General features: G+C 42.0%; 1 protein-coding gene across 1 annotated transcript; it reads right to left on the bottom strand.

Annotated features, from left to right (window-relative positions):
* Positions 1 to 4,785: 4,785 nt before the first annotated feature.
* TIMM21 (translocase of inner mitochondrial membrane 21) lies at positions 4,786 to 11,063 on the bottom strand. Its single transcript, XM_072852824.1, has 6 exons — positions 10,498 to 11,063; positions 9,151 to 9,213; positions 8,954 to 9,051; positions 7,529 to 7,602; positions 5,375 to 5,480; positions 4,786 to 5,280 (listed from the first exon to the last, which is right to left on the bottom strand). Exons 1-6 carry the CDS (start codon positions 10,811 to 10,813, stop codon positions 5,188 to 5,190), a joined length of 750 nt encoding a protein of 249 aa, XP_072708925.1. The 5' UTR covers positions 10,814 to 11,063; the 3' UTR covers positions 4,786 to 5,187.
* Between the last annotated feature and the right edge of the window lie 812 nt (positions 11,064 to 11,875).

Below are 11,875 nucleotides of genomic sequence, written 5' to 3'. Positions count from 1 at the left end.
TTGCTGGACTAATCTTCTTCACCTAATGCAGATGAAGGTGCCCCCATGTATTTGCTTGCTTTAAACAGGATTTGAGAAAATAGTTTTTTAAACATGGATCCCAGCTTGGTCCATAGGGACCGACAGAACTTCAGCCTCACAAGGAATATGGAAAAAAGTAACTAGTTCCCACAAGGCTTCTATGTTAGCAAGAGCTGTTTAACTTATTTTTCTGCAGCCAAACTACATACATATAAAACTTTAATACCCTTGAAATCTCATGGGGCTTAAATAATCTTGCTGGTGATAGGTATCTAGCTAGGAGGAGGATGATAAATCAAGCTATGAAGTTCCTTTTTTTTCTTCACTGGAGAGATTTTACTAGAAAAAGGATTCCCAAAAGCTTTCCTCCACTGAGATTTGAAAGCATTTGAGCCTCGTATCTGTCATCTGTCCAAATTAAGAACACTAATATATCTAAGCCCAGGTAAAGGTGGATTTCTTCTGCTACTTCTTTTATTTTGCCTTCATTTTATTAAGTATATTGTCAGCTTTTTCACAAAGCAGGAAAAGTTACTTCCTTTAGAGCTATGTCCCCCCATTCCAGAAATGTAAAGAAAAATACCCTTGTATATCTGTTTAGCTAGCGAGGTGTTGCAGGCAGTAAAAAAAAAATCATGAGGAGCACTTTATGGACTGAGTACACATCCTGATAAATACTACTTCTAGACATAGACAAGATGGGAAAGAGAAATTTAAATGGAATATTGTGCTTTTCAGAATGTTTTGAAGGTAACGGTATTTAAGGCTAGATAGTTTTCTTAAAGAGACACCAGTGCAGACCTCACTACCCTTTGGCTTCCTGAACATTTTGTACACAATGTACACAATTTGTATACAACACTTGTACACCCACCTCTCTTACTGTTGCATTTAGCTAGCGTTTTGGTAAGAGGGCTTGAAAGCAAAGTGTACTGATGGAGTACACTACTTCTTGGGCACTTTAGTTATTCCACAGAAAAGGCAGCTTTAAAGGAAATGCCAAGTGTTCTCCTGGAATTACAGGAGAATATTTCTAGAGCTGAAAATCCCCTCCATTTATGTGGCCGTTTGCCAACAGGAGAGTAACTAGCACTGCATGGTAAAAAGACCACCTGTGTTACACAATTCATCCAGGGGCACGGCCCATGTCACCCATTACAAGTATGTGAATGTCAGAAGCTAACTACAGACACTGAGGTCTTGCTCCCTTTTCTCTGTGGGGGTGACGATGTTGAGGGAGGTGGCCAAGAGGAAAGGAGATTGTCAGAGATAGGGCTGCAAATGTTATAGCTCCCTTAGTCTGTGAATAACTTTTAGACCCAACCACGACAGGGTGTGTAATGCAGCTTCAGCAAAGAGGATGGCTGAAGGCACCCTGGAAGGGCTCTGCACCCCTTCCCACCAGGGGGGAGACTGATTGACTTGCCATGTTCCTTGGACTCCAACGAAATAAAAGAGGGTTACGCTTTAGTTAGGGAAGAGCAAGTAGCAGTTCCTGGAGATTATTATAATTTTACATTTATAATGGCAATTGTATTTTTCTGCTTTTTAGAAGCAAAATATCACCCTGCCTCTCTAGTATTCTGCTATTTACAAAACAGGATGATACACAAAGATGATTTATATACGATATACTCCTCCACTGCAGCTTTTTTTCCAGCCTTTAAGATGTTCTGTTTGTCACGAGGTGTATGGAGGGTGCCACCACGGCTGTGTATCCTGCTGCTTTGAGCAAGTGCGCTCACCCATCTGCTTTCTTGCAACTCCACAGGAGAAAGAGGAGTTGTGAAAATTACAACAGTGCACTCCATGCAAGTACAGGACGAGAAACGTTTTATTTATAACTCTGCCATATTGGGGCTACCCTAACAAAAAATAAGCTTGAAAGTAATCCCCTGACTTGTTTCTCTGGATTCTGCAGTTTCTTGAAATGCAGTGTATAAAACAGAGGTTTGTACTTTGCTTTTAGACAGTCACAGCATCATGGAGAAATTGTGAAGGTCAGTTGCACTGTGAACAACTCCACATCCATCCATGTCTTTTAAATTATATTCGTGTCTCTTCCTTATTGCCAATTTTGGTCTGTCTCTGTTTTTCTCATATGGGTCTGGACTGGTTGCCAAAGGGACAGAATCATTATGTTGCCTTTGTTAAGACTGCTCCTGACACCTGTAACTGTAGCATTTATTCCCAGCTGGGGAGCACAATACTGAGGCCTGACACAAATGCCAAAGCGCAAGAACTATGGTACTGACAGCTTTACAGACAACTTTAAAAACTTCTATTCTGATGTGTCAAAGGGACCAAACAACTAGGGATCTGATTTCCACATAGACAGTTCTTTCACACAACCCTTGAAATACCTTACATTTCCCTGTATGTTAGGAGTCCTTGCTACTGAAAAAAAAAAGGTAAATAAATCTGGCTGTGAATAAGCAAATTCTTAGTCTGTCTTCTCAAGCTGAAAACAAACACACACATTAACCCCAATGGTCAACTCTTGCTGTTTTTCCACAAGCCTGACATAGAATTTCACGTACCTGCACTGTTGGAAAAACATCATTATGTGAGGTCATAATCTTTTCCTTCCCAGAAAGTTTCTAGTCCTGACAGTTTCTTTCTTCAGTGCAAGCAAGGCTCTAAAACAAGACAAAAGTAAACCTAACAGCTGGTCTCTTTGCTGTACCTATACCATTTACTATAAAGAAATGTTTTTTACATCTTGCTTTAGGAAGTACTCCTTTCTGCAGCAGTGAAGTCCACTGAAAACAAGCCACAGCTGGATTAATAAGAAAGCAAAGCTGGGATGCAGTTACAGGAAAAAACCTAGCCTGTCAGTTCTGTTGTTGACATGGAGGTTTACAATGGCTTTCAGGCAGCTTGATATGGTGGTAGAAACTCATAAAGGAAGGGCAAAAATAGTATTACGTTTTCTAGTTTAAATTGTGTATTTTTACAGTGTCTTGCTTTGTAAAAGGTGAAGAATGATTACATTTTTATCAAGGTATAGTATGGGCTTAAGGCTAGTAATCTTAGTATTAGATTATAAACTTAGATAGCTTGCAAAATTTCTGATGTGCTCAGACAAACCTGCTCAGTCTTGCATTCATGAAAAAACTCTTGCAGAGGTGGTTTTCAGTACCCGCCATGGTACGACACATGCTTATAGCAACAGGACATAAGCGGTGGCAGGTAAATGTGGTATGTAATGCTATCAGTCAGTACTGCAGCGGGTTGCAATGAAACAATGAGGGCCTCAGATATTTTCTTCTTTTCTTTAACTGGGTTATAAATCAGTTAGGTTGGTTTCAAAATTTCTTCTGAAACAAAAGTTTTGGCAAGTGTAATGCTAAGAATTGGGAAGAGTCATAGGCGTAAGTCATAAAAGGTGTTACTGACTCTACTGCTTTCAAGAAAATAACACAAAGGGAGCCAATGTCTTTCACTATTTAAAGACACCTTTCCAGATGGACATTAATGATGTCAATAACTGTAGGTAAAAATAAAAGTTTATCAAAGTTACTTCATGGCAATACATCAAGCACCACAACCATTTCTCATACTTACAATAGGGAGGCACCAACATGGAGTTCTGTAGCTTTTGACTGTGTAAAATCGTGGGCTTGTTAGTCTTGACAAGTATCCATTGAGAGATGAAAGAAAGCAGACAAATGTATAACTCTGCTGAAACTAACAGATACAAAATCACTTCGGTCAGTCTCAACTGATGTTCAAAGTTTTGTAAAAATCCTTTTGGCCTGCACAGTAGAAGTCAGTTCTATTGTATACAGTGTAGAAACTCCAAAATGCCTTCAGTTTAACAGATTGACATTGGTGGCTGCTCTGCTATAATGTGTGGTTCCTCTGCTCACAAACTGGGATGAATGTGTGATTCCTCTTCAATGAATACTTTCAAACAATATGAGGATCTGACTGAAGTCAAGGTTGTACTGCTTAATATAAAGCAAAGTTATCCAGGTCTAACAAAGTATTATGTTTAGTTGTTATGATTATGCAAATAAGATTACCGGGAGACAGATGAACAGGATGGCTAGAGTCCAGTAAAGTATTACTAAAGGTCTATATATGATATTTGTGGCACTGTATGAGGGAATATTGTATGAACTTTAGAACCATCCAAATGTACCATTAAATGATCTCATAATAAGGGCTGATAACTGAACATCAGTGTGTGATAATTAACTAGTGAACTAATACGATAGGTAACTACAGGAAAATGCATTAGTTGGTATTTAAGAAAGTGGTTAAATGTAAGAAGCTAAAGCTTGAAATTTTTTGGTTGGTGCTGCTTGACAGATGGGCACAACTGAGTCTGATTATTAATACACAGGGTTATGCTTTCTATCTGCCATGTTGCCCTAAGGAAGAAACCCAGGTGAGAAATTTGGTCATGAGTTCAGCTTTTGAGTTTTGGTAAATCTATACGAATCTGATTCCCAGATTTAGATTAGTTAAGTTAATGGGAAAACTGTGGGTAGTGCTGAGCAGCTACAACAGTCATTAGTTAGCAGAGCAGCATGGCAAACATTGGAAGGGGCAAACAGTACTGCTGCTCTGTGTGCTGTTAATCTATTTAGAAGATACCAATATTGAAGTCTTTATCTTCAGTCATTTGCCATGGATGTGTGTCTCCACAATCCATATTCTTACATGCCTTGGGGCTAGATCCCCTTTGCATCACTAACATACATTCTTATTTTACCTTCTTATATACACAAAGGCATCCAGAATGAAAACAGCAAGTTTGTCTACACTTAAAATACCGCTTTCTTTATTGCAGTGCTAGTGGGAAATCCAAGCAAAGGAAGACAAAAAGCTCCTCATCCAAACCTAAAATCTTGGAAGACTGTTTTTGGGTGTGTAGAAGTATTATCCAGCATTAAACTGTTTATTATGAGCCATTATTATCCTATGTCAAAAGTATCTGCCATAATTGATGGCTCTACTATTTTTCATTGGCTTCACTTCAAATCCTGTATCTGTTATTATGAAAGACCTTAATGGAGGCCCCTGAAAGGCTACATCCTGCAACACAACCCCAAAGCTGCAAGATACAATCAAGAACACCGAACAATTCATGTGTAGACTGGCTACACCAGGATCATCCAATACTCAATGAGATGAGGTGGCAACTTTTATCATTGGCTATCTGTTGTCTTCTATGACAATGGTTCTTCTAGGATAGGTGTCAACATCCACAAATATGTAGCAGAACTCTAATCTTCCTCTCTCAGGATTCTGTAAGGAAAACAATTTCAGGCTCTGTTTTTTTCTCTTTGGTAGTTGAAGTTCAAGATTAAGCTTGTCAGCTATATCAAGCAATTGTACATACCTCTTTGACTTCCACATGGACTGTTCCCCGCTTCCCTGGTTCAGAGCCCTCAATATAGAACTTCAAACGCATATGCTTCAGTCCATCCTTTACATATTCAATGTGACTAAAACCAGCAAAAGAAAACAACCCACCCAGCAAGGATACATATTATATGCTAGTTAAACTTCAAATTTAAACTTCTTATTTAGAGGAGCTGCTTAACTATTTTGTGAGAAAGTGTATTCTGATGCAGTCCTTATGCTACTATGGGGTCCTTCTCTACTGCTCTTCCCAAGCTTTCCTGTGAGCCTATAAGGAGTAGTGGAGTTCGAAGGAAGAACTAATTAGCAGCTGAGGATTAACAGATGAAGTGCTTAAATGTCCTCACCTCAGTCCTCCCCTCAAAACTCAACAGCAATCCAACGGCTGAAGATTCTGGAATTCCTTGTATTTATTCTAAAGAGCCCCCAGATTCAGAGCCTGACATCTAGAAAGGAACACCCACATCGCCAAGACTGCCAGGGTTTTTTTTAGGCACTCAAACTAAGTTACCAAGCCAAAACACACAAAGAACGTTTTGTCAATAATTATCAGGTTGGTTAAATCACATAAAAACCAACAGTTTACTATATGCTTTACTTATTTTGGCAATAATTACATTCTACTGAAGTTGTGTAACTTTGGCACTGATATCAGATCTCCAACCTAAATGCTGATATTTAGACTGGAGTTAGGTTATGCTCCAATATTAGATAAATAGAAAGGTCACGTTACTTTCAAGGCAACCACTTCCAGAAACTAATGGTCAAACTAGAGTTCTGGTGCCAGTTTTTTTCCTACTGAAATTACTAACTGCTGCATGCTACCAAGCTCTTATTTCCATCAGTCATGCCCAGATACACCCTGTGAATTAAACTTCCGGTACAGTTTAAGATGACATGATGGGTTACAGAGAACAAAAATGAATAAAGAGTAGTACAGTGGTAGTATTTACTGCAGTAAATTCACATTCAAGGTGTTCATACACATAAATATCTGTACATTTTGGAGACATGTAAGGTCATCCTTATACTGCAGACACAAAGGCTACAATCTTACAAAGTCCTCAGCTCAAAAATTTATTTAAAATACTAGACTTTCAAAATGATGGAAATGAAATAGTAGGAAAGCTGATAGTACATTTACTTATTAACATAGTGTGTTTTATACACAGATGCTTAAAACATTTCCGCATGTCCTTTTCATTTAGCAGCTCCACTTTAAACACTTTTTCACAGTCTAGTGAAAAGATAAACTTCCACCAGTAAAAATCACCTTCCTCCGGAAAAAACCCTCTCAATTTCATGGTTCAAGTTGTGTATCTGGGCTTATGTGTCTCATCCTATATGAAACCTCCTTGAATAAATTCAAGTCAAAGAACCCAATAAAGACAAAGCCCCTATTGGGTTGTAGTGCAAGGAGGATTTACATTTCATAAGAATTAGTTCTGTTGTTTCCCTCAAAAGGAGAATAATAGATACACTCATGAAAGGTTTAGGTGAGAGATGTTCTGTTAAATACACAGTAGAGATGTGGCCGCAAGGACCAAAAAGCAATATAAGAAATGGGCAGTCAATACTGCATATCAGCTCGGGACAATTGTCACTGCAGTGACTACAACCTATACAGTCAGACCCAGCCTAGCTTTAAACAGAGCAAGGTGGATTCTTGGAAGTCTGAAAGTTAGTACCTCCTGCTCTTTCTGGCCTGATAAGAACTACTGCTTCAAAAGGAAAAAAAACTCTCAAAGAACAATTTTTCAAAGAACAATTTTACTCTATTTGAGGGTTTCAGACTGCAAACTTCAGTCAGATCGCTGCTCCCCAGATACATGCCTAGGCGTCTGTACTACTCTCTTCAGACTTGTCCTCTTTTTTGGAGACACCAGCTCTATGTTTACCATGCTGACTGTTGCTTGTTTTGAGGCACTTAGAATTGCCGTTTTATATTGTATATGCACTGTATCTAGTGGTATGTGCCACATACTGCAAAAAACTGCCTTCATTTTCACTCAAAAGTGACGGGGTACGTCACATACAGTTAATTAATCTAGATCTAACTTGCTATGATGTGACCCAAAATCCTTTGCTGTGCAAAAACTAGTGTCTGTATGGGGCAAACACCAAAAAGCACCTGACAAGTTGTCGTCTTCCTCTTCTTGTTGCCTCCCCATAACCTTTAATAGATTCACCAAAAACACCAATTATCTACAAGAGAAAAGATGTTTGAGTTGTCAGAAGGTATCACATTCAAACAGATATTCCAGTATCAGCTCACACCCCTGCTGTGAATGCATTTTCTTTCAACAAAATGCCCCCTGTGAGTCTGATGTGTCAAGAACAGCAGAGTTTATGAAAGAAAAGAGTGTAAGGAAAATTCCTCTGTCTTTCAGTGCTTTTCTTTACAGTCACATATTAAATGTCTAAAATAAATCCTACTGATATCTTCCATTTGTACCGTCCTCTGAGATTATGACACTTTAATCTCTCTTCTTACTGTGTATTTCCTACTTCACTGACATATTGTGTAAAAAGGAAAAATTAAAAGCATGAAATATTTGCTGTCTCCTCCAAGAGAACATGTTTCAAAGTTTAAAATGCAAATGCACTCCCCTTCACATTATCTAAAAAACACTACTGTTCAAGAAATTCAGTGATTTTTTTTTTTTTTTTTAGATCTATAAAGCCAGACCAAATTAACCTAGTTTTAAACTTACTTTAAAGTTGGTTAGAAAGGGAGGGTTATTTTTACTGTATAAGTAATGGAGAGAAGTTTTAATTCTACAAACTTTTTCCAAAGCAGTCTTCATTTTTATTCTAGTGACAACTTGTCACTTCATTTCTAGGTTATCATCAATGGCATCTCTAGCAACCTTGTTTGAAAGCTATTCCATGCATTTCTTGTTTTGCCTGTAGTGGTGGTTTTTAAAACCTAGTTTTAGATCGATTTTTGTTTATGTCTAGCTATCTTATGTGACTGTGTGATCATACGGCTGTTCTCTTTCTCTTTTCCTGTTAGCCACAGGAATGCTAACCATGTTTCAAATGAACGCAGTGCTTTGTAGAATGACAGAACCCTAGTGAAGTGTCACAACAGAAAAGCTGTGCTGAAGAAAGGCAGCAGGCTAGATCTACAAAACTTAAGTGGGACCAGTTGCCTCCCTGACCACCAGAACTCCTTAAGTACTACATTTAGTAGGCACTCAGGTACATCTATAAGACTTTCCATATGGAGACACAAGAACATGCTCTGAAAGGGCAGACACTGTTGTTGCATCGGTTGTTATGCTGTGGTACACTCATTTAACTTGTCTTTTAGCCGGCGAATTCACTCAGGCTCAGTGCTTCCATTAACTTGTCCTAATATAGGCTCCAATTTGGAGCTGACCCACCTCTGGACAGCTAAAAGCACAGGCAGATCTGCTGGTGTTTGCCTGCTAAGCACCATGTGAGTCTTCCTGTAGCTTTGCTTGTGAGATTCCTTGTATGAACTTTTGACTCAAAGAGAGACAGTAACTACTGAGAAACATGAACTTACAACTAAGGTTCAAAAACCAACCTCAGGGTGAGATCTGCATTTCTCCAAGGCATCTCCATAGATCTTACTTGGACTAGAAGAAGAGAATAGCTCTTTAAAAATCACATAGAACAAACCACCTGTAACAGAAACAACAGCAAATGGAATGAAAACTAATCAAACCAGATGGGATGAATGAAAAGCGTCTTCCGATAAAGAACATAATTTTTAAAAATAACCTGTAACACCCATTCCAACGAGCACCACAATAAAATAGGTAAAGTCTCTTCCAGCTTCTTTCACTGAAATAGACAGAAAACAACACAGGAGTTACAATCTTTGATAGTAAGACTTGCATAGCTTTCTTATACAAATGCTCTTCTATTAGTCTGCAGCTCAAACAACATCTTGGCAGAAGAAAAAATTCCAACAACAGCTTCCATAATGCCTCATCACTAAAAGAAAGAGGCCACGGAACGTCCCTTAGGTTGTGCAGGGCGTATTTATATCTCTGTATTAAGGCTTATTATTTTCTGCTTTCCTACTAGATGTTTTCAAGACTCAGAATAGCACTTATTGCTACTTTTCGTGTACATGAGAGCTAGTTTTTTTTTAAGAACTAATGAGGTATTTAGCACTGCAGTATTCAAGCTACCATATAAACCCACAATCATTGCAATCCTTATGCAGAGAAAGGGAGAAGTAAAAATAAAAAAGCATAAGCTCATAAATTGCACACACTGACTGAAAATAACTGATTTTATGAATTCTCAATCAAGTGAACAATAAAAAGGAGAGATATTAGATCAAAATATATATTTTATTTATTGAGACCATTAACTGCAGTTTATCTGATTAGTTTTTATCTATTAGTTTTGATCTAATGTACTAGTAAAAGTGGCAGTATACACTCCAAAAAGTCATGAGATTCTCTGTTACAAAATATTTTTGAGAACTTGGAAAGAGACTACTGATTTGTCTAAGTGATAAGGTGTGCCTTTCAGTGAAGTACAAGTTACCGGGGAAACTTTAATAACCATTTTTCCTGCAGCCTTCTATCAGTTGAGGATGTTTTTCACAAACCTTTTCAAAGCACTTACAACTTCTGAGGCTAATTACCCAGTAATCACTTTTCACTGAAGTGAAGGAGACCAATCAAAGTGACAGCCATCCTATAAAGAAACTAGTACCACATGTAGAGCTTTGACAATTTTGCTGGAAGCAAACTTGTTTCAACAGCATTGAGACAGGTTGTGTGTGATAGGTTTTCCTTTTGAAAAGGGACATGAGAGGCTACTGTATCTTATCCCTGATGTGATCTAAACTCTAAATCAATAAGCTGTTTGGAAGAAGCCATATAATTTCTGGTCTGCTTGTGCAATACATACGCCGAAATGTATCAACTGCTGCAAACAATACGATGAGAAAATAAAAGGGGTGGTTGATTTTCTGAGAACTGTATTTTTTTTTTCAATTCTCGAGTTTTGAGGCTCTCAAATCTCAGCTGCAGCAGTAATTTTCTCCGTGCCAGCCTCTTTGAGCGGCGCTCAGTATTCGCACTCACGAGTGACTACAGCCCGCCTTACCTTTCTGAGCAGCCGACTGCAGAGTTTCTTCTTTCCGGTCCCTTTGCACGGACACATGTTTGCTATTATCGCCAGGTTTTTCAGCTCTCAGCCCCCCCGCTTGCGTCCCGATACTCCGCCGGGCGGCCCGGAGCAGCGGGGCGAGCCCCCCGCGGGCGGGCTGGTGCCGCCACCTCAGGCAGGGCCCGGGCCCGGCCCCCGGCCCCGGCCCCGGCCCCGGCAGCGCCCAGCCAGGGGGAGCGAGCAGCCACCTCCCCAGGCAGGCCCGCAGCCGCTCGCCGCGCTGCCCCGCCCGCGCAAGGGAGGCGGGCAGCATGCCGGGGCACGGCTCCCAAGCCCCCTGAGCGAAGTACGGCGGAGGCAGCCGAGCTAAACGGAAAGCCTCTGCCGCTCGCCACCGTTCTGCCGGCGGAACCCTCGGGGAAGAGTCAGGGCAGCCTCCCGCCCTGAGCGCGGCTCTGCGGCCAGTGCTTCAGGTCAGGAGCCCCCATTACCCTTCACCCGCCGACAGCCGCCCCTCGCCATTGCTCCGGCGGAAATCTCGGGGGTGGAGAGGAAGAAAGCAGCAGCGGGCCCTGGGAGCGGTAGTTTGAACGGGCTCCCTCTTGCGCCCGCCGCTAGGAACGGCTCCCAGCAAGATCACTACAGCGACCGCCAAGCCGAGCGCCGGCACTGCCCGCCCTCACGAGGCGGGGACCCGCCGGCCGTTAAACCGTGAGGGCTGCCTGCGCGGCGTGCGCCTGCAGTGCCGGTCGCCCTTTGTTAAGCTGTTTTTTTCCAGACTGTTTTTTGATCTTGCACACATAGGTGCATAAAAGCGATGCAGTTGACCTTTCCGCGAACGGAGACCAGAACACCTGGGAAGACCATGCTCGGCTTCCCGGGGAACGGCGCACCGGCGCGGAGCTCACTGTGGGGCGCGGGGCGGGGCGAAGCTGACAGGACGCCGGTCGGAGGTCCTGACCGGGGCTCATGGCGGGAGCGGGCACGGCAAGGTGCGGCGCTTATCCCCCGGGGCGCCGCGGACAGCCAGTCCAGCCCCGCAGCCATCCTAACCCGGGTCCACCCCGCTGGTGTATTCGGCGCCTGCACGGGCGCACGCTGGAAGCTCTCAGGGGAGCCGGAGCCCCTTCTCTCCAATTGAAAATAAACTTCTAAGGTGCGAACACGAATTCCCGCAGGTTGCCTTTCTCTCGGGCAGCGACAGAGCAACGGCGAGCAGGGGGCAGCCCCTCTCCGGGTGCTTTCCCGGGGCAGTGCTCCTAGCCGCCGTCCCGCCCGGGCTGGCCGCTGTCCCGCCCCGCGGCCTCACGTGGGAGGCGGCAGCGCCCCCCGCCCGGCGCGAAGCCGCTGTCCCGCGGCGGAGTGGCCATGGCGG

Source organism: Ciconia boyciana, chromosome 2 (genome assembly GCF_034638445.1).
Source record: "Ciconia boyciana chromosome 2, ASM3463844v1, whole genome shotgun sequence".
Classification (NCBI taxonomy): domain Eukaryota; kingdom Metazoa; phylum Chordata; class Aves; order Ciconiiformes; family Ciconiidae; genus Ciconia; species Ciconia boyciana.
This window is presented reverse-complemented; position numbering and strand designations above follow the sequence as displayed.